The 25,966-nt window shown below is 40.6% G+C and overlaps 1 protein-coding gene across 2 annotated transcripts in view; it reads left to right on the top strand.

Annotated features, from left to right (window-relative positions):
* Window positions 1-25,966, top strand: part of rars2 (arginyl-tRNA synthetase 2, mitochondrial) — a 71,324-nt gene that overhangs the window by 11,821 nt on the left and 33,537 nt on the right. For both annotated transcript variants that reach the window (XM_080192785.1, XM_080192784.1), the window contains 9 exons: window positions 1,225-1,327; window positions 3,945-4,028; window positions 4,199-4,296; window positions 5,450-5,505; window positions 6,773-6,856; window positions 8,646-8,722; window positions 11,447-11,605; window positions 16,610-16,716; window positions 21,152-21,247. In XM_080192785.1, the coding sequence (XP_080048911.1) occupies window positions 1,225-1,327; window positions 3,945-4,028; window positions 4,199-4,296; window positions 5,450-5,505; window positions 6,773-6,856; window positions 8,646-8,722; window positions 11,447-11,605; window positions 16,610-16,716; window positions 21,152-21,247 (864 nt within the window). The remainder of the gene's footprint in view (window positions 1-1,224; window positions 1,328-3,944; window positions 4,029-4,198; window positions 4,297-5,449; window positions 5,506-6,772; window positions 6,857-8,645; window positions 8,723-11,446; window positions 11,606-16,609; window positions 16,717-21,151; window positions 21,248-25,966) is intronic.

Here is a 25,966-nt window from a genome sequence, read left to right on the forward strand (position 1 = left end):
TCCAATTGCATGGTTTCCACAATGCTTATAGGAATGACACCTGTGCAGAGATGCAAAGGAGATTGATCAGATAGAATCTCTCCATTCTGACTCAGTTTCGGCTACTGTTTCCTCGATCCTTAATGTGCAGTGATAATTCTCAAGCTTACGCCTGGTAAATCCTTTGAATTGTGTTGCATGAAATGGAATTCAGGTTGTTGATGGTGCTCATTTCATTATTACTGACATTTTTTGTATATGGACACCATATTGACCTCTTCCCAATCTATTGACACCTCATTTGGCAAAGCCCTCACATAATCTACCTGATATCACTCAGCAATAAATCTATTTGTCTGATATGCTATCAGCTTTCAGCAATTTTAATCGGGCTTAGAAATCCATCTTGTTTATCACATGCACTGATTTTTATTTTGTTTTGGTTATCTATTTGGGGAGGGCATATTATTCACGCTTGCCTTGTGAAAATTTTAAACAAGTAATCATTGAGTTTGTGTTCATGTTAAATTTTGATTCCACTTACATGTTTTGTGATTTTACTTCTTTTTGGACAACTGTTTTATTATTGTAATATTGAAAAATTTGCTGTTATGTTTTATTTTCCTGGGTATCTCTTTTGTGTCTCTGATCACTTCCCTTATATTTGTCCCAGTGAAACCTTTCCTTGTTCTCCCTGCAGGATTTGCAGAAGTACTTATTCCGCGTTTTAATTTGTGTTAATCATGAACATCACTTATTTCCACGTGTACCTTTATTCTCCTTGCTAATAGTCTGGCCTCTACAACCTTTCACAAACAACGTTAACCCATGATTTGTGATCTGTCTCTATTCTTGTACCATGTTCCATTACCCATCTTATTTCCAATCTGCACTTCAAAAACTTTATTTTAAAATCCCTCCATATTTGGTTAAACTTTCCCAAGCATTGTTCTTGCTTAGAATCTCCGTTGTTCCAGTTCTTCTCTACTCCACCTTTAACTCTGTTGTTCCACAACTGAAGGCCAATCATTCAGCCGTTACACCCCTGACTGTTGGAAGGTTTCACTTCTGTTTTCTACACTCTATGCTCCATTTGAAACCATCTTTAAAATTTGTGACCTTGATCTTTGTATTTCTCTTTATCTTTCCCACTTTCTGATTGATTTATATTGCAGTGGAGTCTCGTTTGTGTAATATAGTGTACAAGTGCAAGAAGCGTTTAATACTCTTGCAAACATTTTTCAGGCAGACGCTAGATTTTCGGGTGTCAGTGAACTCTCTGCTGGCAGATGGCTGTTTAAAATCGGGATCAAGTGTCCAGAGTCGAGCAAAGCAGTTGTCTGAACAGGTATCAATTTTATACATCATGTTGTGTTGGGTAGGTAGAAGGAGAAGAGGATTCTGGGTTACTACGGAGTTCGAATCTGCATCTGGGTGCAGTGAATATTGGCAAATCGCATTGGATTGAATGGGAGGAAAATCAGGCGGGTCCTTTTTTACAAGCTGAGTGCCCTGATTTGCAAGGTTTTCCAATTCTCGTTGCAACCAAATCATCTGGTACATTGGGTGGAAAGCCGAGGTTTTCTCCCCTTGAATCTTATCCCTGTGGGTAAAAGAAGAGACGATGTATTCTCAGCACTGTGTATATTTGAAAGAGGAGCGCCTCATCACCAAATGTGTCAACCAGCAAAAGCGTCTGAGCTGCACAGCTCCAGTTTGCTGGCGCCCGGGGCAGGGCATAAACACTTGCTTTGGCTGAAACTCAGTCGGAGTAAATGGAGTAAATAGTGTTTATGCCATTTTGCCACCTTTCCCCCAGAGTTTGTTCAGCTTTACTGTCCTCTACCCACCAAAGGGCATGCTGCAAAATTCATCCCTATAGTTTGAAATAGAGCAAGAGGGAGGCGATGGCATAGTCGCATCATCACTGGATTAGCAATTCAGAGATTCAGGGTAAATTTAAATTCAATATTTAAAAACCTTTGATTAATAATGACCATGAGAAGATTGTCATAAAAATCAATCTGGTTCATTAATGTCCCTAAGGGAAGGAAATCTGCCATCCTTACCTGATCGGGCCTACATGTGAGTCCAGACCCACAGCAATCCCATGAATTGTTTTTTAAAAAGTGAGCAAATGGATTTGAAATACAGATATTCCATGATCTAATTGAAGGAAGAATAGCATCAAAGGCCCAGTATCCTAATGTAGAAGAAGAAACAGCTATGCCATCTTCATGTAGCTCATCATTAGATTTACATAGGTAGCTGGTTTTAATACCTTTTGGGTTGTCACCTTCATTGAAATTCGCTGGGTAAACTTTATGACGTGGCAAAAATTCATGTCTTTTGACAATAGCCACAGACGACACAGTGTTCGGAGGCATTTCTTCTAACTCCTTGATTACATGAGAACATAAGAAATAGGAGCAGGAGTAGGCCATCTAGCCCTTTGAGCCTGCCCTGCCATTCAGCAAGATCATGGCTGATCTGAAGTGGATCAGTTCCACTTTCCTGCTTTCTCCCCATAACCCTTAATTCCCTTGTCTATCAGAAACCTATCTACCCGTGACTTAAATATATTCAGCGAGGTAGCTTCCACCACTTCAATGGGCAGAGAATTCCAGAGACTCACCACCCTTTGAGTGAAGAAGTTCCTTCTCAACTCCAATCTAAACTGCCCCACCAACCCCCCCTTATTTTGAGGCTGTGCTTTCTAGTTCTGCTATCCTTTCTAAGCGGGAAGAATCTCTCTACCTCTACCCTATCTATCCCGTTCATTATCTTATATGTCTCTATAAGATCCCCTTTTTACCAGGAAGTGATCTTATTCCCGTCACAGCAGCATATAGATTGTTCTTTTGTTCTTACTGGAAAAAGCAATCAGTTTAAAAGCAATAAATTAAGATTTCTGACTATCAACAAGGTTAAATATCTCTTGGGAAATTCCATCCTAGTTTCACCCTTACTTGAACGAGGGAGTCTTTAAAGCATGCTGTTTCTTCCCTTATTATTTTGCAATACTTGTTTTCTTCAGGGTATCAGCGCTGCTGACAAGGCAAATATCTCTAATTGCTCCTGAGGTGATGGTAAATCATCTTGTAGTGAAGCTAGTCCCACAATACTGAAAGAACATGATTTATGTAATGTGTCCTTTGTGGAGTTTTTTTCTTGCAAACAATCCATCTGCTGCTTCGACTGGAATTGGATCACTTCCTGGTAAAGTTAAGAGTTAGAAGAAATGTCTCAAAATCCTGCTGTCTTTGGCAGTTGTCAAGAAACATAATTTTTGCCAGGACATAAAGTTTACCCAGCACATTTCAGTAACATGAATCTAAAAGATGTTCAAACCAGCTACACATGTAAATCTGATCATCACATGTCGAAGAGTTTTATCAGGTTGGGCATGCACAAGTAAATAGATATTGGCAAGTGTTGAAATCTTGGTATTGTATGCTCAAGTTGTTTCACTGAAACAAGGCTGTGCCGGTAAATGGCCAGGGTACGTCTTGAACTTGCAAGCAAGAGACGTGCAGCAAGACAAGGTGACAATATAATGGGTGAAACCTTAGTGTGACTGTTGTAGTATAACAAGAATATGATAGTGTGCGTTTCCAAATAAATCTTTAACATAGAAACATAAAAGATAGGTGCAGGAGGAGGCCATTTGGCCCTTCAAGCATGCTCCGCCATTTATTACGATCATGGCGTCATTCAACTAGTTAACAAAGTCATCAAAGATGCATGCCCAACCTGATAAAACTCTTAGACATGTGGTGATGATCAGATTTACATGTGTAGCTGGTTTGAACATCTTTTAGATTCATGTTACTGAAATGTGCTGGGTAAACTTTGTCCTGGCAAAAATTATGTTTCTTGACAACTGCCAGAGAATGCTTTATTGCATTTTCAAAATAAGAATATTTTAAAGTTTTGGTTAGAACTTTTTTTAATTCCTATTTTAGTTAACTTGTGATGATGTCGTGACTGAGATTGCTGTTGGACGAGGAACCATTAATTTCAAAGTGAACCGATCCTTACTTGCTGAGGTGAGTGCATAAATTTGTTTGTTTTGGCTCTGTATGCTTTCACTTCCAGTAGAGCTCCAGGTTTTTCTCAGACTCTTCTTTCAGGAAACTTTGTGTGATAATGGGCACCGCCCCACTTGAATACTTGACTGAGGCCAAAACACTCCATTTGTTATCTTTTTACTTTACAGATTGTGATGCAAGAAATTTCTAAGAAGGGTTCAAAATATGGAATAGACAGTGAACTTTTCCGAGATTACCCCTGTGGGCGAGTTATAGTGGAATTTAGGTATGTTTTGGACTCCAGAGTTTTTTAAATTGTAAATTATGAGTTGAGTTTACTTAAGTTTACTGCTTTATCTCAAATTGGTCCCTTTTATGTGCTTTCATTCACATTATATTTGGGTATGAATGTTAGGATTAATTTTTCTTTATTGGCTTGTTTTTAATAATGTAGAACACTAGGGCTAATGTGGAGTGTTGAAAATGAGAAAGTAAGTGTTGCCTCTTGTTGGTGATAACAAGCTTGAGATTTAAGAGGCAATGGATTGTACAAGGGAGGCAAGACATTCCAGGAGTTAATGAAGTTCTGTAAAGAAAATTATGTGATATGTCTTGATCTCAGCAAGGTGAAGCCGGAGGGAGAGTTGAGATCTGTAGGGCAACCTAATTGGGGCTTAGGGCTGCATTCTTGAGGCTCATGTTGAGCTGCTTGTAAGTTGTTGTAACTGCACCAATTACAGCAAATGGGGAGTATTCATCACGATTCATCATATATGCTTTATAGCTGGTGGCATTTGTGCTTTATAGCTGGGATGTCAACAAGTGAACTATTAATTGCAGAATTGCCAGCCTCTAGCCTGTTCCACAGTATTTAGCTTTCCAGTTGCGTTTCTGGTCAATGGTGAGCTACCAGGGAATTGATGATGGGGGGGGTCTCGATGATGGCAATGTTACTGAATTTCAAAGGGAGTTAAATGAACTCTCTCTTGTTGATGGTCACTGCTTGGCCCTTGTGTGGTGCAAAAGCTGTGTGCTGTTGCTCATCAGTGCAAACTTGAACGTTGTCCAGGTTTTGCTGCTTGTGGGCATGGAGTACTTCATTATCTGAGGAGTTACAAGTGGGACTGAACACTGCAATTATCAGCAAACAGCATTGCTTCTGACCTCCTGATTGGAGGTATGGTCATTGATAAAACAGCTGAAGATAGCTGGGCCTAGGATATTACCCTGACTGAGAGCTGCAGTGATACTCTGGGACTTGGATGATGAGCCTACGCAACCATTCAGATGACTTTACCACTCCAAGTGAGCTAGTTCAGTATAGCATAAAGGGAAGATCACATTGAGTTTGTGTGTCTTGTTTGTTAGGGATGGATATTCAAATTTTAAGAGAAAGTTGAGCAGTGTTAACTTACTTTTCTTTCTTTCTTTCTACACAGCTCACCAAATATTGCAAAAAGATTTCATGCAGGACACTTGCGTTCAACAATTATAGGTAAGCATTTCCTGTTACTTGCTGCAAGTAATGTTTGTTTTCTTCCTAGAATTATTTCTGGCAGTTAAATAATTCTAATCTGAAAGCCTAATGCAGAATCTAAGACCACTTTAATTCTGATTACATTAATGGCCCTAACCTACTTTTTAAAATTGCTGACGTACAAGTTAATTGTTGCATTGATAGTGCAAAAATATAGTTGCTAGAAAGAGTGAAACCACATTTATTTAGTCTTTCATGTCCTCAGCACAGTGAAGTACTTTGGAAGCATTGTTGCTACATAGATAAATGCAGCAACTGCATACAGCAGTGAGATAAACTATTAAATTATAGAAAAATACAGCACAAGTTTCCATTTTTTTCTTTCAAAGAATTATCTACTTGGTCCACTTCTTCATTCTTTCCCACATCCCTTCATATTTTTTCTCCTTCAACTACTTTATCCAATTTCCATTTGAAGGCTACTATTGAATCCAGCACAATTAGGCATAGCTTCTCAAATCTTAACCATGCATTGCATGAAAAAATCCTCTCATTTAACCCCTGATTCTTTTGCCAATCAAGTTGAGTTGTGCTGTCTGGTTATTGATCCTTTCGCCATTGAAAACAGTTTGTCTTTATTTGCTCTTTCTGAACTCTTTGTGATTTAAAATACTTCGACCGAATATCCTCTGTAGTCTCCTCTGCTCAAAGGAGAAGAACCCCAGCTTCCCTAGAGTATGCACATAAATAATTCCTCAGTCCTGGAAATATTCTGTTAAATGTGTTCTGTACCCTCTCCAGGGCCTTCAAATCTTCCCAAAATTTCATGTCCAAAATTTGAATTGCTTGAAATGATCCAGATTATTTGTTTTATGAACGTTAGTTGTTGTCTATGACACTGGGAAAACTCTCCTGGTCTTTAGTTAGTGCCTTGGAATCTTTTGCAGCGTCACTTTGGTTTAATGTATGATCTGAAAGGTGGCACCTTGGAGGGCACAGCACTTGTTTATCCTGCTCTAGAGCATCAACCTAGATATGTACTTGCGTCCAGAGAGTAGTATTCAAGCGTTTTTAAGCTTTCTTTACTTGGATGTGAGCACTGCTAAGGAGCCACAGCTGATTATTTTTTGAAACTTAAACTTTCTACTGATGACGGGGGAGTGGAATATTCCAAAAGATAATAAACATCGAGGCACTTCTACAAATGACAGCAATAGTTCAATATTAATTCAGGGAAAAAGACAACATAGGGATAAATTATGTTTCTATTGTACTGTTTTGTTAGGCAACTTCATAGCTAACCTTAAACAAGCTTTGGGAAATGATGTGATCCGGATCAACTACCTTGGAGACTGGGGCATGCAGTTTGGTAAGTTTTTGGGTAGGGAGACTTTTTATATCATATTGAGTATTATTTGAACTCCTTGAGGTGATAGTTGGAGATGTATTTGAGCTACTAATGCAACAGTAGTCAGAGAACTACAATGATTCTGGTTCATTTCAATACCCTCTGTTTTTCTTCAGCTCCATCTTGTTATTTGTGGTAATTGGTTTGTCTAACAAACCCCAAGGAACTTGCCTTAACTAGAAGTTAGATGTTGGGAATTTGGAAGTCAGGGACAGTTCCCAGCAGCCACCAGGATTTTCATGCATCTGCCACCTGGGCCACATGTGCAAGTTGGTGTCTTCAGTGTCCTCAGGCCAAGATTCGTCCTTGCACGTGTGTGCAGTTCTTTCTTTAAGCTTTTTTGGACCAAGAGCCAGTCCTGTGCTTATTCACAGGAGAATAAAAAGTGAAATAACACACAAGTGCTGGTTTCCCATGGAGGACGGTGCAGGAAGAGGTCCAAGGAGAAGAGACTGAGACAAGGATCAGATCCTAGAAGACAGTCTCAAGTATCAGAAATAGATCCTGTTAAACAAAGTTAAGAGAAAGGAGCAGAGCAACTCACTCCGGGTTAAAGAGAAGGCTGCACTGAACAGAGTTGAAGCAAGGTGGACTTGAAAGAAGCTGGAAAGATCCAATGAGGCAGCTAAAGGTAGATGTCCTTACTATGGGACTTTGGAGCAGTGCTGTTCTGCTTGCTACAGCTGAAGATGTAAATTCTTCCTTCAAAGTGGTGTGCCTGACTACAGGTTTGCCAGTTGGTTCATGCATACCTGCCCTGAATATTATGCGATAGATATTGTAAGTTCTATTATCGTTCCAAATTTGTACGTATCTGTAAAGGTACGGCTGTGATAAAGGAGGAGTGAAGATTTGAATCATTTACTTGTGTTTGTATTGAAATCTTTCCAATCTCTATCTACTGTAATATAGTTCATCTTTCTTAGAATCATAGCGACCCTACAGTGCAGAAGGAGATCATTCAGCCCATCGAGTCTGATAACGATCTCAACTAGGCCCTATTCCTGTAACCCTACATATTTACCCCACCATTTGTTCTAACCTATGCATCCTGGGACACTAAGGGGCAATTTAGCTTAGCCAATGCACCTAACCCACACACCTTTGGACTGCGGTAGGAAACCAGAGCACCCAGAAGAAATGGACGCAGACATAGGGAGAACGTGCAGATTCCACACAGACAGTGACCCAAGCTAGGAATTGAGCCTAGATCCTGAAGCTGTGAGGCAGCAATGCTAACCAATATACCACATGCCATTTAATAAATGTTTTATTCTGTGTATTAAAAGTATGCTAGCAGACCCCTGTGAATATGTTAGGTAACTTTCCTCCATGGTTTTTTTAAAAAGATAAAGTTAGGATCTTCAAGTCAGGTTTCGCTCTAGGATCTGATTTGTCCAGTATTAACATGAGCTGAGATTGCAACACCTGTAAGTGTTTCTCCTAGGAAGTATTGAGGCATGCTCGCTGTGCTTTTGTCTTGGCTGAGTAACAAAAGCAGCTAATCTAAGGTATCAAGAATGACATTCCAGCTGTCCTTGTAATATAGGTATCTGTGTTAATTGATGCATCAAAGTACCTAGGCCATCTTCAGTCAAGTGAAGTACGTGAGTGATCTTTAGTGTGACAAATTGCAGACGTGTCTGTGAAGTTGGTCTCTTTATTGCTGCATTGCTGTGCTTCACCTTATAATTTCAAAAGACAAATGCATTTACTTTTCTGCATATTTTGTTTTTTGTTGATGATTTAGGATTGCTAGGAGCAGGATTTCAACTGCTTGGCTCGGAACTGAAACTGAAAGCAAATCCATTACAGCATCTTTTTGAAGTAAGTAAAAATATGAAAATGTGAATTTAGAATTAATAGAGGGTGATGTTATTTTCAGTGAAACTTATCTTCAATGCTGAAAATCTTTTGTATTTAGCAAGGTAATGGGATGTTATAAGATGAAATGTGGAAAATTCAGGAAGTTTTAGCATTGAATATAATGTTCACAGATGAATCAGAATATATTTGAGTATTATCACGGTTCTTCCTTTTGATGCAGAGGTGTATAACTCAAAGGGTTAGATGCACAAAGTCCAATTACTGGCTCAACTCATCCAAACAAGGCATTCAAAACTGAAGACTGAGGCACATCCAAATATTGGTACTGCATATTTTTAATTAGAACATTAAGAAGGTGCACATAAAGTGCTGAGTAATCAACAACCGACATGTTAGTGGAGGAAAAAAAACTAAATTCTTTGCTATATATATGAATAAAATAGCTTCAGTTTTCCTTCTTTAGCATGTTGTAAACTAGAGTTACATCTTGTGATATATTTATTTTAGCCTTAGGAAATGAAACAAACTAAGACTTGTTCATTATTTTGGCCTAAGTAACCATATTCGAGTGCATGTAGAATGATGTGTTATTGGAGGGAATTTTAAACCCCCCAGCCCCCCAAACAAGGACAGGTAAATTGGGGGTGGGTGGGAGTTTAAAAGTATACATTTCTCAAACCCAGCTCCCCACCAGTTCCAGTTTTAACAGAGGTGGACACAGATGACTGACCTTTCAAGTAATAGCTAGATCTGCAAAATCTTTTTGCCAGAGTTTTAAAACTTTTCTGCTGGATAGCAGTTTTCCTGAGCTGCAAGAATCCCATAAAAGGAGGTGAGATGGGCAGGATCCTTGAGCTAAGTGCATTTGTAGAATGGTTTATAGGGAAGGAGAAGCAGGAGTGTTTCCCAAAGTGTCTTGAGTTAAATCTCTTTACACGTCCTGTGGTCTGATCCCAGGATGTCTGCACCATTGATGGCAATGTCTGTAGCTGCCAAGCTGAAATTCCCTCCCTAAAGTTCTCTGTCTCTCTTGCTCTCTACTCTTTTAGGATACTTCTCAAAACCTACCTCTTTGACCAAGCTTTTGGCCATTTGCTCTAATATGAGGCTCAGTGTTAGATTTGGTTGATAGTTCCCCATAAATTGGGACATTTTATACTGCAGAATTTTCTACCCTTAGAACCTCGCCCACTCTTTTTCTTTATGGCTTCAAGTAGTCACTAAGGCCATCAAGAAGTACTGTTCCACAAAAGTGGCTTCATAGGTTTTTGTTCTGAATACTTTTTGACGAGAACCTTAAGGAACTTGAAGCCAGGTTGGTTTAAGCTTCAGCCATATATTTGTTGTCAGTATGTGCCAAAAAATCCCAAATATTTGTTGTCAGGATGTGCCAAAAGAAATAATATGGTTTCTTGACTAGAATAGTCTTTGATTGTGGTGGCTATCTGTTTTCTCTCATTGCCTTCCTTTTGAGTGAAAGTACTTCTGTTCCCTGAGTTCATTGCCATTCATTGGAGGAGAACCCAGATTTAGGAGTCTATGGGATGAAGATTAAAACTGTGTTATTAGTTTTCCAAGAAATTTCTAGGTTAGAAATTTTAAATGATTTTAAAAGAACGATTTAAGTCAGAGTAAGAAAGTAAAGTTTTAGTTCCATGAAGGAAGTCTTTGGAAATCCTATCTCAACAGTCACGTTCTTCTCCAGGCTGTGGATGGAATTTTATCCGCATGTCTGCCTGAGTTTCATACAATCCCACCTGAGGCCAATGGAGAGCGCCATTCTCCAAACCTTGCCTGCCCCTGGAATTCGGGCAGGCATGCTGATAAAATTTTGGCCTGTTTCTGAGTTGGCTTCATCTATTTATTGAATTGAAACAAAGATTTCCTCCTCCGTTCAGATTACAGCTAAAACTTCAGTTTAAATAGTGCCCACTATATTGAAAACAGCCCTCAGAGTTTCACAGGAACAGAGGAGAAGGGTGGTGGACAGATAGGGAATGAACTCCAGAGTTTGATTTAAATGACTAAAGGCATGATCATTAATGGTGAGGCACAAGGATTGGATGAGGTAAGAGTTGGAAGAATGGCTAGGATTTCAGCAGCGGAGTTTTGCAAGAGCAGCAATTTATGGAGGGTGACGGATTAAAAGCTGACCAAGAAAGCATTGTCATAATCCATTCTGATAATAGCGGCATGGTGATAATTTCAGCAGTAAATGGGTGATACTGAGTTGGAAGTGGGCATTCTTTGTGATGAAATGGAAATGAGATGGGAAGCTCCACTCGGGGTAAGATATGATGCTGAGCTTAGGAACATTCTTGTTTAATCAGAGACAGTCGCCATGGAAGTGCATCAGGGAGGGTGGTGGTGTAGCCGACTGAAGTTGCGATGGTGATATTGGTAAATAAATATTTGTGGTGCTTTTTATTTCTCCTTTCTGTAGCCCTAGCCCAAAACTTTTTGTCCCTTTGTTTTATTGAGGAAAGTCGCGTACTGAAGAGAGCAGAAATGAAAAGGCCCAGTCTTAATGTCAAGCCGACCAATTTTGAGAAACTTAAAAATATTTGTGTGTTATGGAGTAAAAAGTCTCTAGTGATGAGAAATCACTTTAAGCTCTGTTAGATAGTCAATAATTAATGGCTAAATACCAATCAAAGTGAAAGCATTGAAAGCAACTGCACCGCCAGCTCATCAGCACTAAATAGTCTTTTCCTTGAATTCCAGGTTTATGTTGAAGTGAACAAAATGGCAGAGAGCAGCGAAGACATTCAGAAAGCAGCACAAGAATTCTTCAAGAAATTGGAGGGAGGGGATGAAGATACTGTGTCATTGTGGGAACAGTTCAGATCCATAAGCATTGAAGAATATGAAAAAATTTATCAGGTGTGAAATATTGAAACAGGATATGGAAATGTAATCCATTGCCCATTTTAATGTCATACGTTCTGTCAATCTTGTGTAATACTTCAGTGTTATTTATGATTATATTGGAAAACTGTGCGCAACTTTGGAAGCTGGGAAATAAGGTTGAATGAAATGGAAGGGTATCCCAGATGTACATGCTTAGGAACTGGAAGAATCAGAGGGACTAATAATTCCAGCAGAGCAAGTTTACTGAAACAGTTTCCATTATAAATGTGAATATAGATTTATAATTGAAAAAGTTGACAAATAGCAACAGAAAATGACAACACGTATTATTTCCAGGTGTAAAATTTTAAATTTTACTTGTTTGATCAGTGAAGATTTCTTCACTTAAAATTTGTTTTCATTGATTGTACTGTCATCCTCCCATCCAGTTAATTCTCTACAAAATCAGATTTTTGTAGATTTAAATTTCTTTCTATCTTGATGCTACGAGGACATTGCCAAAATTGGAGAATGACTGCTATGAGGAAAGATTGAATAGGCTAGGTTGTTTTCCTTGGAATAGAGGAGACTGAGGGGGAGATTTGACTGAAATTGTAAGGGGCCTGGGTAAAGTGGGTGGCAAGAACCGATTTATTTTCTGGAGAAGTCAATGATGCTTCAACCAAACAATCACTTTAAATCTATTCCTTCCAGTCAAAGGGGAAACAAGCAATTTGTTTCCACCAGAGGATGGTAGGATTCTGGAACTAACTGCCTGAAAGGGTGATAAAGGCAGAAGCATTGTTTCATTTCAAAGTTATCTGGATCCGCACCTACTGGGCTTTGGACAAGATACTGGAAATTGAGATTAGGCTGGTGGCTCATTTTCTTGGCTGGTGCAAACACAATGGGCCGAATAATTAGAAAAAATTATTAGGGATAGGATTTATAGTTATTTAGAGAGTAATGAATTGTTTGGAGATAGTCAGCACGGTTTTGTGAAGGGTAGGTCGTGCCTTACTAACCTTATTGAGTTTTTTGAGAAAGTGACCAAAGAGGTGGATGGGGGTAAGGCAGTTGACGTGGTATATATGGACTTTAGTAAGGCGTTTGATAAGGTTCACCATGGAAGGCTTCTGCAGAAAATGCAGATGTATGGGATTGGGGGTGATTTAGTTAATTGGATCAGGAATTGGCTAGCAGATAGGAGACAGAGGGTGGTGGTTGATGGAAAGTATTCGTCATGGAGTTCGGTTACAAGTGGTGTGCCTCAGGGATCTGTTTTGGGGCCACTGCTGTTTGTAACTTTTATAAATGATCTGGATGAGGGTATTGTTAGGTGGATCAGTAAATTTGCTGATGACACCAAAGTCGGAGCAGTGGTAGATAGTGAAAAGGGGTGTCATAGTTTACAGAGAGACTTGGACAAGTTGCAGAGCTGGGCCAAGAGGTGGCAGATGGAGTTTAATGCGGAAAAGTGTGAGGTAATTCACTTTGGCAGGAATAACAGATGTGTAGCGTATAGGGCTAACGGTAGGACTCTGAATAGTGTTGATGAACAGAGGGATCTAGGTGTATGTGTACATAGATCCCTGAAAGTTGGGAATCAAGTAGATAAAGTAGTTAGGAAGGCATACGGTGTCTTGGCGTTTATTGGTAGGGGGATTGAATTTAGGAGCCGCAACGTCATGTTGCAACTGTACAAAACTCTGGTGCGTCCGTACTTGGAGTATTGTGTGCAGTTCTGGTCCCCACATTATAGGAAGGATGTGGAGGCATTGGAGAGGGTGCAGAGGAGGTTTACCAGGATGTTGCCTGGTATGGAGGGAACGTCCTATGAGGAGAGACTGAGGGATTTGGGGTTGTTTTCGTTAGAAAGAAGGTGGCTAAGAGGGGACCTTATTGAAACATACAAGATGATTAGAGGTTTAGATAGGGTGGACAGTGATAGCCTTTTTCCTCGGACGGAGAAAGCTAGCACAAGGGGGCATAGCTTTAAATTAAGGGGTGGTAGATGTAGGATGGATGTCAGAGGTAGGTTCTTTACCCAGAGGGTGGTGAGGGATTGGAATGCCCTGCCTGCTGCAGTTGTAGATGTGCCTTGTTTGGGGGTGTTTGAGATCCGTAGATAGGTTTATGGATGGAAAGGGATTGGTTTAGGTTAGAGGGTCATTGCTTTTTAACTGGTCGGCTCAACATCGTGGGCCGAAGGGCCTGTTCTGCGCTGTAATGTTCTATGTTCTATGAGTGGTCATCTTCTGTACTGCAAAATTCTAATGATTCTACACTATTGCTGTCCTATATCCAAAAATGTTTTCTTTGGAAGTGAAAATGGTACGTCAGAAAAACAGCATCTGCTCAAACCAGGCAGGGTTTTAACCATGAAATAGCTGATAAGGAAATCAGCTTTGGCTCAAACCAGAGGCTGAAATGTGATTTGATAAAGAGAAATGTAACTTTTGATCATGACCATACATAATGACACAGTCTGCCGAATGTAGAAAGGAGGCAGCTGCAACTGGCCATCATTTCATTGTCAACAAGGGTGTAAAGATTTACTCTAAAACAGATCAGAGTTTTCTTATCAACATTTGGAAGGCAGTGGCATAATCTGACAGTCAACATGGATTTACAAAAGGGAAATCATGTTTGACGAATCTATTTGAGTTCTTTTGAGGATGTAAAAAGTAAGGGTGCACAGTAGTACAGTGGTTAGCACTGCTGCCTCACGGTGCCAGGGATCCAGGTTTGATTCCCGGCTTGGGTCACTCTGTGTTGTGTTTGCATGTTCTCCCCATGTCTGCGTGAGTTTCCTCCCACATTCCGAAAAATGTGCTGGTTAGGTACATTGACCCAAACAGGTGTCGGACTGTAGCAACTAGGGGAATTTTGCAGTAACTTCATTGCAGTGTTAATGTAAGCCTTGCTTAAATAATAAAATTTTTGAATAAACTTTAAAAATAAGTGTTGACAGAGGAAAACCAGTGGGTATGGTTTATTTGGACTTTCAGAAGGCTTTTGACAAGTCTCATGTATCAGGTTAGTATGTAAGGTTAAAGCACATGGGTTTGCAGGTAATGTCTTAAGATGGATAGAAAGCTGGTTAGCAGATAGGAAGCAAAGAGTTGGCATAAATGGGACTTTTTCTGATTGACAGTCAGTGACTAGTGTGATTCTGCAGGAATCTGTGCTAGGACCCCAACTGTTTGCATTATATATTAATGATTTGGAAAAGGGAACTGAATGTATTATCTTGAAATTTGCATATGATTCAACATTGTGTGGGAGGGTGAACTGTGAGGAGGATTCAGAGATGCTTCAGTATGATTTGAACAGGGCATATATGTGTGGGCAGATGCAATATAATGTGGATAAATGTGAGGTTATCCACTTTGGTAGCAGTAATAGCAAGGCAGATTATTACTTGAATGGGTGTAAATTGAGAGAGGTGGATACTCAGCGAGACCTGCGAGACCATGGAGTCCTTGCGTATCAGTCGCTGAAAGTAAGTGTGTGGTGCAGCCAATAAAAAAGGTAAATAGTGTGTTGTCCTTCATAGCAAGAGGATTTGAATATAAGGATAGGGATATTTTGCTGCGGTTGTATAGGACATTGGTGAGGCCACATCTGGACCATTGTGTAGTGTTTTGGTACCCTTATCTGAGGAAGGATGTCCTTGCTATAGAAGGAGCACAGCAAAGGTTCACCAAGCTGATTCCTGGGATGGCAAGTCTGAGTCAGTTAGGATTGTCTTCACTGGAGTTTAGAAAGTGAGACTGGATGTCATAGAAACTTAAAATTCTAACAGGGTTAGACAGGATAGATTCAGAAAGGATATTCCCAGCAGTGGGGAAGACCAGAATTAGGGGTCATAGTTTGAGGGTAAGGGGAAAACCTTTTAGAACTGAGGTGAAGAGAAATTTCTTCACCCAGAGGATGGTGAACGTGTGGAATTCATTACCACGGAATGTAGTTGAGGCCAAAATGTTTGATTTTCAAGAAGAAATTAGATATAGCTCTAGAGGCTAAAGGGATCAAGGGATATGTGGGGGAAGGGGGGATTAGGATATTGAATTCGATGATGGAGCAGGCTCGAATAGCATACTCTTTCTAGTTTCTATGATGAGCGTCAGAGGAATAATTGGTCTGAAAAGTATTTGCAAATCCCTGGGTGTAAATCATCCACCGTCCCAGCCAGCATAAGAGAAAAAGGTTGGGGTGTGGGAGGTTAATTTACAACTGTTAACTTTGCTTCATCCACATTTATTTTTAGTTTTCCCTCCTTGCTTCAGAAAGTGAAAGAAAAATAAAAATCCTCTATATTTCAAGATAGAAAGTGAAAACTTTGCCTCCGTGGTAGATTTGGGAAAAATCATGAACCTGTCCTTCGTAAGTAGATTTATCTAGTGTATCGAGATTTTTCTCCAGGATGTCTTATAAATTGCTAATGTAATTCTCCCAGTCACAACCTGTTTTTTTTTTAAAAAAAAGTGCATTTGTGTCTGCATGACAATGTTGGCTGTATGCACACTTTGTGTCACCTTTGTAGAAAACTAATGAGGATTGCTGTGCAAGCTTAAGTGGAACTGTCTGAAAGGATATGATTGCAATAGGCCTTCCAATTAAGTACGACAACACTATATTCTGCACTCTCGTTTCCTTCTCTATGAACGATATGCTTTGTATCGCATGCTAGAAATAATACTTTTCACTTTATACTGATACATGTGACAATAAATCAAATCAACTCAAATATATATTTAAAGACAAAACTGTTTAAAATCCTTCAAAAATAAGCTTCTGTATTTACTGTGTTTCCCACCATGTTAACCAATGAAAATAATGATAAATGGGCTCATATTCAACACAGCTTTGTGTTCAGGTAACTTTCAACATTGAATTACATTTCTAATTAGATTTTGACTTGTTTTTGGTTGATCTAAACTGAATTGCAATCTTGTGATTTTTGATGCAAGGCTTGATTCTGAAAATAGTCTTTGAGGTTGGCCTAATTTTTATGTATGTGTATTCCAATAGCGACTTGGTGTGCATTTTGATGAGTACTCTGGAGAATCATTGTACCAAGAGAAAGCACAGGATGTGCTACGGCTGATGGATCAGAAAGGACTGCTCAAGAAAACAAAGTAAGGTTAGATTTCAACAATTGTATTTTTTGAACATGTCACTAAAGAACTTTTTTGTTCACAAATTAAAACAAAAATAAAGATGCTGAAAATGTACAGCAGTTCAGTCGATACGTAAAAAAGCAGTTCTTTTGGGGTGGACTCGCTTCATCAGAACTGGAAAAAGAATGGTTGTGCTTGGCTTCCAAATGAAGTTACAGTCTGACAGTTGTAAAACAATGGGGCTGGTCCTGAAGAAACCTTGAGGTAATAAGTTGAAATGCCCGAGCAAGATTCAGCAGGAGTTCACCTAAAGAATTTGAAAGATGTTGGGAATGAAGTGTTCTCCCAAGGCACTTAAAACATATTGCTCCTAACTTATTGCCCTGAAAATCATGGATGACCCCATGATCTTAAAAGGTCGACTCACTCTTGTTTTGTGCTTTGTTATTTTTCTCCAAAGCTTTTAGGTTTAACAGGTATTTTGTTGGGAAATATTTAAGAGGAGCTGGATGCTTTGGTGGAGGTACCAGACCATTTGTGATCCCTATGCTGTGTACATCATCAAGATCATCTATTACCACCTCTATAATGTCTCCCGTTGCTGCCCTTTCTTCCATTGCACCTGCTGCTGAAATTCTCACCCATGTCTTTTGTTATCCCTTGACTAGATTGTTCCAATACACCCGCGTTCAATTGCTCGCTTTGTATCTTCCATAACTCTGAACTCATCCAATACTCTGTGCAAGTTAGATTAGGAACAAGGTCTTGTTTACCCATCACCCCTGTGCATGCTCGTAGAATCATAGAATCCCCAAACTGCAGAAGGAGGCCATTTGGCCCATCAAGTCTGCACTGATAAGCATCCTGCCCAGGCCCTATCCTTGTAACCCCATGTAATCCCCCTGACACTAAGGGGCAATCCTATCCAGACCTGTTCCCCATAACCCCAAGTATTTACCCCATTATTCCCTCTAACCTACACACCTTGGGACACTAAGGGGCAATTCAGCATGGCCAATCCACCTAACCTGCACATCATTGAAGTGTGAGAGAAAACTGGAGCATTCAGAGGAAACCCGCAGCGATACGGGAAAAGTATGTAAACTCCACAGTCACCTGGGGCACTGGCACTGTGAGGCAGCAGTGCTAATCACTGTGCCACATGTCACCCCTCCATGTTGACCTAATTTGGCTTCTGGTTTTGGAAAGCCTCAATCTAGCAATTCTTATCATGTTCAAATCCCTCTCATGACCTTGCCCCTCCTTATCTCTGTAATGACTGCCAGCCCCCAGAATTCTCAATCTATAATTTCCTCCGATTCTATCCCCTGTGCGTTCCTGATTTTCATCACTCTGGTGTTGGCCTTCAGCTGTCTCAGCCAAAAGCTCTGCAGTTACTTTCCAACATCCCCACGTATTCAGCTTTGTCCTCCTGTAAGTCACTCATTGAAACCTACCTCTTTAGTGAAGTTTCTGGTCAACTGTACTAATACCTCATGTGGCTCTATTTCACCTGATAACTCCTTGGAATGTTAAAGGTTCAGTCTAAGTGCAAGACGTTTTAGTTATCAAAAACTCAAATACAGTCTCATTCTGGTTGTTACTGCTTTAATATGTTTTTGTCATTCTCCTGACAATAGTGAGCCATTATTTACTGTCTGATTACATTAAAAGGCAACCGTTGACATCCTGTGTGTGTGAATCAGACTTAATATTGTTGATAGGTCCCCTTCCCTGAAGAAAATTAGTGAACAGTATGGTGGCACAGTGATTAACACTGCTGCCTTACAGCACCAGGGACCCATGTTCAATTCCAGCCATAGGCAACAGTCTGTCTGTGCAGACTTTGCATGTTCTCCCTGTGCCTGTGTGGGTTTCCTCCAGATGCTCTGGTTTCCTCCCACACTCTAAAGATGTGCAGGTTAGGTGGATTGACCATGCTAAGTTGCCCCTCAATGTCCCAAGTTGTGCAGATTAGATGGATTAGCCATGGTAAATGGGTGGGGGTATGGGGATAGGGTGGGGTGTGGGCCTGGGAAAGGTGCTCTTCTGAAAGTTGGTGCAGACTTGATGGGCCGAATGGCGGTCTCCTGCACTGTAGGAATTCTATATTATTTAAGGTGCTGAGTTTTCCCAGCAATATGGCTCCTTTTGTAGTCGTCCAGACTTGTAGACTTCAAATGATTATCCTGATATCACAGACAGCCTCTGGGTTTGCTGGTCCAATACCATAATCATACAATTATTTCTTTAAACCAGAACTTGAATCCTTTTCAGATCTGTCACAAGGCTTGTGATTAGAACTTCATATTCATTTTCTGAAGCCCTCTGATCAGTGATAATCGCCCCCAAATACTTCTTTCTCTTTTCACAATATGTTATCAGTTTGTCATTCTGATACTATGTTAACTGCTTTATCCATGTTTAAATCCATCTGCCATCCCTAAGTCTATAGGTCTTCGGTCGGGTCTGAAATGAAGTAGTTTTTGAACTTTTCTGTCCACCTGGAACGTAAGGTGACCATAATGTCTTGAAGTTTCTTCCTCTTCTTATTGACTTGTATTTCTAACACAAATGGAAATTGTCAATGCTTGTGTTTTGCTTTTGGGCAGCTGACATTGTCTTTCTGAATTAGAATTAGCACACTCGGATGGCACTGTGATTATCACTGCTGCCTCGCAGTGCCAGGGACCCAGGGTTCAATTCCGGCCTCCAGTCACTCTGTGTGGAGTTTACACGTTCTCTCCGTGTCTGCGTGGGTTTCCTCTGGGTGCCCTGGTTTCCTCCCACACTCCAAAGATGTGCGGTTTAGGTGGATTGGCCATGCTAAATTTCCTGTTTGTGTCAGGGGATTAACAGGGTAAATACATGGAGTTATGGGGATAGGACCTGGGTGGGATTGTTGTTGGTGTAGGCTCAATTGGCCACATGATGGCCTCCTGCACTGTGTAGGGGTTCTATGACTTTTGGAATAGTAGCATGTCTTTAACTGAATTGGTGTAGATTCCCCTAGTGGCCACAAATTTTCTTATTTATTACATGGAAGTAGATCCATTTTGGTCCTGAGGAAGAGTTGTTACTCTGAGGTTACACTTTTTGGTTATGTGCTGCCTGCTCAGGTAGGTGTGAAAGATCCAATAGCATTATTTGAAGATAAGCAAGAAAGTTCTCCGTCTTCCCATCCAGACTTTCTTTCCCACTGGCACCAACTGAAAGAGGATAGATAAATTAATTTGTGGTGGGATTCAACTATGAGCAAACTGGCTGCTAATGCAGCTTTATAATAATGAATGCATTTCAAAAGTAATTAATTGAATATGCAGTACTGAGGGATATGCTAAGAATGTGATGAGGTGCTATATAAATTAATCCTCCCCTATTATCTCTCAGATTATTATTGGGTGGACTTGCAGGATCTTCTCCCACTGTTTTAATAAACCAAGAGAATTATTTCACAGTAACTTTATTGCAATGTTAATGTAAGCCTTGCTTGTGATTAATAAATACATTTTTTTATTTTGTCAACCTGGCCAATAAATCAATAATACTCAAAAGACAAATGGAAATGCTAACCAAATGTGGCTTTCTTCAGGTTCAGCTGATGCCAAGGACTTCTGTCTGTCCGGAAAGCTGGGCTGGGCTGGGTTGGGAGGCATAATTATTCCTTTCTTAAACAACACGATCCAAAACGAGATTCAGAATTCACCTCCAAAATATTTCTGCTATTATCAAGAACAATTTTGGCCTTGGAGGGAGTGCAGAGGAGGTTTACTGGGCTGATACCGGAGTTGAGGGGGTTGAACTATGAGGAGAGGCTGAATAAACTGGGCTTGTACTCGTTAGAGTTTAGCAGAATGAGGGGAGATCTCATTGAGACATTTAAGATGATGAATGGGATGGATAGGATAGAGGTGGAGAGGCTCTTCCCACTCAGAAAGGACAGTAGGACTAGAGGGCACAGCCTCAAGATAAAGGGGGGGCGGTTTAGAACGGAGTTGAGGAGGAACTTCTTCACTCAAAGGATGGTGAATCTCTGGAATTCTCTGCCCATCGAGGTGGTGGAGGCTGCCTCGCTAAATATATTTAAGACGTGGGTTGATAGGTTTTTGATAGGCGAGGGGATTAAGAGTTATGAGGAGAGAGCGGGAAGGTGGAACTGAGCCACGACAGATCAGCCATGATCTTATTGAATGGCGGGGCAGGCTCGAAGGGCTAGATGGCCTACTCCTCCTATTTCTTATGTTCTTATGTAACAGTTTGTGGTCACTCATTTGTTTTGTGGCTCACTTTATGTTGTTTGTTTACGTAACACTAAGTACTCTATCACATGCCTAAACATTACAATGACTAAAATAGTTTATGACACAACTGCTTTTCTTAATTCCTCCCTTGAGAATGAAAATTTTATGCTTGCAAAGGAACAGAAAGTTACTTGTATTTTTTTTCTCTAAAGGCAAGGAACTGGAGTGGTTGATCTTTCACCAAATGGTGATCTCTCTACTTATGCCAAACTTGTTCGTTGTGATGGGACGACCCTCTACTTGACCAGGTAAATTTTCTTTTTCTATTTTTAAAGCATTTTAATGGCCATGCACAGAAATGTTGGTGATATTTTAAATATTTATTCATCCAAATGTCCATGTCTGAAACTAGGTAATTTCGTAAAAGCTGTACTTGGCCAGCCGTTTGTCTGCTCTGACAATGCTTTCATTTCTGTAGGTTTCCACACTCTTTTTTAGCTTCACTAATATTTAGACAGATTTATATGTTGCAATTTTGATCAGGAAGCAGAGTTTTCTCTAGTGAAGAGAGTCCTGATCTTCATACCAGTCAGAGTCTGTCCACCAGTAGATAAACTTTATCTGGATGTAATTAAAGTAAAACTCGAAAGCTTGCAGTTGGAAAGTTCAGCTGTAATTGAATAGTAGATCAGTGACTAGAAAGAATGATGGTGTACCAGTGCTCCATACCAGAGTGGTAGTGTGCACTTGATGTTCAAAGTTGCTTTCACAATAGGTTCTCAACCCTTACCATATTATTCAAAGGGTATAAGGGGTGAAGGTGGGCTCCTTTCTCCATGTGAATGAACAAAATCAAGCTTTGCCCTGCTGTTGGGCATCACAAGCAGCCAGGTAGAGATTCACTGGCAGAGACTAGGGTAGAAACCCTTACTAACTATTTTCCTGGTAGGGCATGTGGTGTATAGAACATAGAAAATCTACAGCACAAACAGGCCCTTCAGCCCACAAGTTGCGCCGATAATATCCATACCTACTAGGCTTATCTATAACCCTCAATTCTATTAAGCTCCATGTACTCATCCAGAAGTCTCTTCAAAGACCCTATCAAATTTGCCTCCACCACCACCGACACAGCCTATTTCCACTCACCCACCATCCTCTGAGTGAAAAACTTACCCCTGATATCTCCTCTGTACCTACTCCCCAGCACGTTAAACCTGTGTCCTCTCGTAGCAACCATTCCAGCCCTTGGAAAAAGCCTCTGAGAATCCACCCAATCTATACCTCTCAAAATCTTATACGCTTCTGTCAGGTCACCTCTCGTCCTTCATCTCTCTAAGGAGAAAAGACCGAGCTCTCTCAACCTGTCCTCATAAGGCATGCCACCCAATCCAGGCAACATCCTTGTAAATCTCCTCTGCACCGTTTCAATAGCTTCCACATCCTTCCTCTAATGAGGGGACCAGAACTGAGCACAGTGTTCCAAGAGAGGTCTGACTAGGGTCTTATAAAGCCGCAGCATTATCTCCCGACTCCTAAACTCAGTCCCTCGACTGATGAAGACCAGTAAGCCATACGCCTTCTTAACCACATCCTCTACCTGCGAGGCCAATTTAAGAGTCCTATGGACCTGGATCCCAAGGTCCTTCTGACCCTCTACACTGCTCAGAGTCTTACCCTTGATATTATACTCCTTCATCCCATTTGACCTGTCAAAATGGACCACTACACATTTATCCAGGTTGAAGTCCACCTGCCACTTCTCCGCCCAGTCTTGCATCCTATCTATGTCACACTGCAACTTCTGACATCTCTCCAAACTATCCACAACACCACCAACCTTCACGTCGCTGGCAAACTTACCAACCCATCCCTCCACTTCCTCATCCAGGTCATTTATGAAAATTACAAACAAATTCCCAGAACAGATCCCTGGGGCACTCCACTGGTGACCGACCTGCATGCACAAAAAGACCCAACTACAACCACTCTGTGCCTTCTGCGGGCAAGCCAGTTCTGGATCCACAAGGCAACAGCCCCTTGGATCCCATGCCCTCTCACTTTCTCAAAAAAAATCCTTGGAGAAAGTATCTTTGGAGAAGCAAATAAAAAAGTAATCATGTCACCGAAGCAATACGTATAAGCATGAACTAATCATCGTTCCGATCTGTCTCATTAATTCGAGCTGATAGTTTGTTCAGCTATTACTGAATGAAGGTGATGTTAATTTAGTACGTAAATATTTCTTGAGTGATTTTTGGCATTTTTTTCGCCTAAGGACATGAGAAATGAATTGGCTTTGTGGCCCACCATTAAATAGAAAATAAAGATTATCCAAAGCATATCGACAATCTGAACCGCATTCCAGTGTTGTCAAAAGAAATTTTACCAAGTAGAGACTTTTTCACGCAGAGAGAATTATTTGAAGCATCATCAAATCCCTACAGTATAGAAGGAGACCATTTGGCCCATTGAGCCTGCATTGACAACAAATCCACACTATCCCTGTAACCCCACATATTTACCCAGCTAATCCCCCCCGAAACTAGGGTCAATTTAGCATGGCCAATGAACCTAACCCTCTCAACTTTTGGACTGTGGGAGGAAACAGGAGCACCTAGAGGAAACCCTCGCAGGCAAGGGGAAAAATATTTTGGTTTATCAGATCAAGAGTGATATTTATACTTTGAGCATGCTGAAAGTGGTTCAAGTGGAAAGCACATCACTATCACCACCAGCTTCTTGAGGGAAGCCTGGGAGGGTTTAAAAACACCAGCCTAGTACTAGAAATTTCTTTTCATTTTCCCTGAGTACCCAGTGAAATCAGAAGTTACTAATTTGCAATTTTGAAACAATCCAATGTTGAGGCAATTGATAGACTCCACTGTTACTATGTACAGCCATCAACAAAGCAAATGGACTGTTGAATTGTGGCCAATATAGTGACTGTATAAATGTACAAACTCCAGCTGCTTAGTTCAGTGATCAGCCCACACTGAGTACTGAATCATTCTCTGCTCATTGAGACACATGGAGATATTTGAGCCTTGGAAATTCTGAATGAAGTAAACCACATCCATCACATCAGAGAGCTGAATTAGAAGAGAAGAGTACATAAGTTGAGTCTTTGGCTAGAGCGGCATTGACTGAGACTCGCATCAAAAAACTGTGTGGGCTGGTGAATTATATTGAAAAGTTAATTCTGGAACTTGATTTCACTTTAAACTCTTGGCTGCGCAACATGGAGACTGGAGTTCAAATTAGTAAAGGCAAACTTGAGAATGAAGTCATCACAGAATAAAATACATATAATAGAGGCACTAAATTCTGATGTCAGTTGTCACTAAAAATTTGAGAGAGGCTCCAGTGTTATTGGATCAGGGCTAGTAGACATTGTCTGGAAAGGTTGCCAAAATGGCGCAGTAATTTGAACATCCGAACAGCTCTGTACAGGCTACAAACCAGTGAATTAGATTTGGCCCATTGACTTTGCACTGTTCATCAATAAGCTGAATACCTGTGAAGTAGGAAGAGCTCTCCTTTGAATTTTCCCCATCAGTGTGGTGGGAAATATGTTCGCTCAGCTGTGCGTAAAGTACATTGTGTACAATCTACCACTTAGAGCTTTGATGTATGAAAAGAATTTTCACAACTGACTGAAGAGAATTTTGTCCCCTGTGGATGCAATGTAATGTGTGTTAATGTATTGGCATCTTGGGTGGTTTGTAGTGGTCAGTCTTGTCACCTGGTGCTTTCAGCTCTCACTGCTGGCTTGCAGTACACCTGTTGTGAAGAGAGCACATACGTCTTTCCCGCCAGTAGAGAGCCTCCTCATCACCAAATCATTTTGTCCCTGTGGCGACGACATAAACTGGCTAAAATACAGGGGATTCTGAGGAGGCCTGGCTTCCAGGCACATGGCATGCAGGCCCAGTGATGTGTGATTTTTGTTTTGCCCTGGTGCCCAGGAACAAGATCCCAATCTATGGGTAATTAGCTCCACTGCTTTGTAGATGTCTCTCTTGGGAGATGTAGGGGAGTAAAACCTGACTGAAAATCTGGAATGAGGTCCCATAGGCAACAGTTTGTCACCAGGCAGCTTTCCGGAAACACCTGCAGCAAAGCTGGTACTAACAGTATTGGTTTTATCCTTTCCATTGAACAATACCAGCAATGCTGAGAGCTGAGGAGGGTCCAGATGCTTGTGCAACTCAGTCTCCATATTATTTGCCCATGCCTGTGCTCTGGACGGGTCACTATACTTTGTGGTTTATGTTGGCACAATACTGGAAGAAACAGTTACAAGCGGTCAGAAATGGTGCGAAGAAAACAGAAGGCAAAATAAATGTCCAGATGATAGAGTGAGCCCACTGGAAAGCGAGAACATTAGCCGACCTTGGGCCAACGCTGTTAATCTATGGAAGGGCTGCCACTGTCAAATCAATCTCTGTACAGAAATGACAGGCATCCTGGGCGCAGACCATCATCTCACAAGACAGATGGATCCCTAACTGAAGAGAATTAACTGTGTGTGCCTCTGCCCTTTTCCTTCGAGACATGCTTCACTTTTTGATTAGGAGATACATAGCAAAGCTAGACCATGGGTAGGTTGGTTACATTGATAAGTGGCATCAGTCAGAGTCTTATCTGTTCATTTTTAAACTCAATCAGACTGAAAATCTGTGTATTCTCTGGAATCATTATTCATTGACTTCCCCAAGCATGGCAAATTTGATACCATGGAAAACTCTAATGCTGTGTAGATGTTTGTCTTTTACCTCCAATGTTTGGGGTAAGTCGATATCATTTTCTCAACTGTTCAGACAACGTGACTTGGTATTTTTTAAAAATGTAATTCTTTCTATCCCCAATCCTCTTTCCCTCGAGGGGAACAAACTCAGAAAATTCCTGTTTCACCAACATGTTAAATTGGTTTACAATCTTACATGTGAGCATACATTTCTTTCATTCCCACTAATACGTAGGTGAGGTTGTGACCAGAAATGAAAAGCAAAGCAAGTTCTTCA

Source organism: Carcharhinus amblyrhynchos, chromosome 7, assembly GCF_965287045.1.
Source record: "Carcharhinus amblyrhynchos chromosome 7, sCarAmb.v2.hapA, whole genome shotgun sequence".
In the NCBI taxonomy this organism is placed as follows: Eukaryota; Metazoa; Chordata; class Chondrichthyes; order Carcharhiniformes; family Carcharhinidae; genus Carcharhinus; species Carcharhinus amblyrhynchos.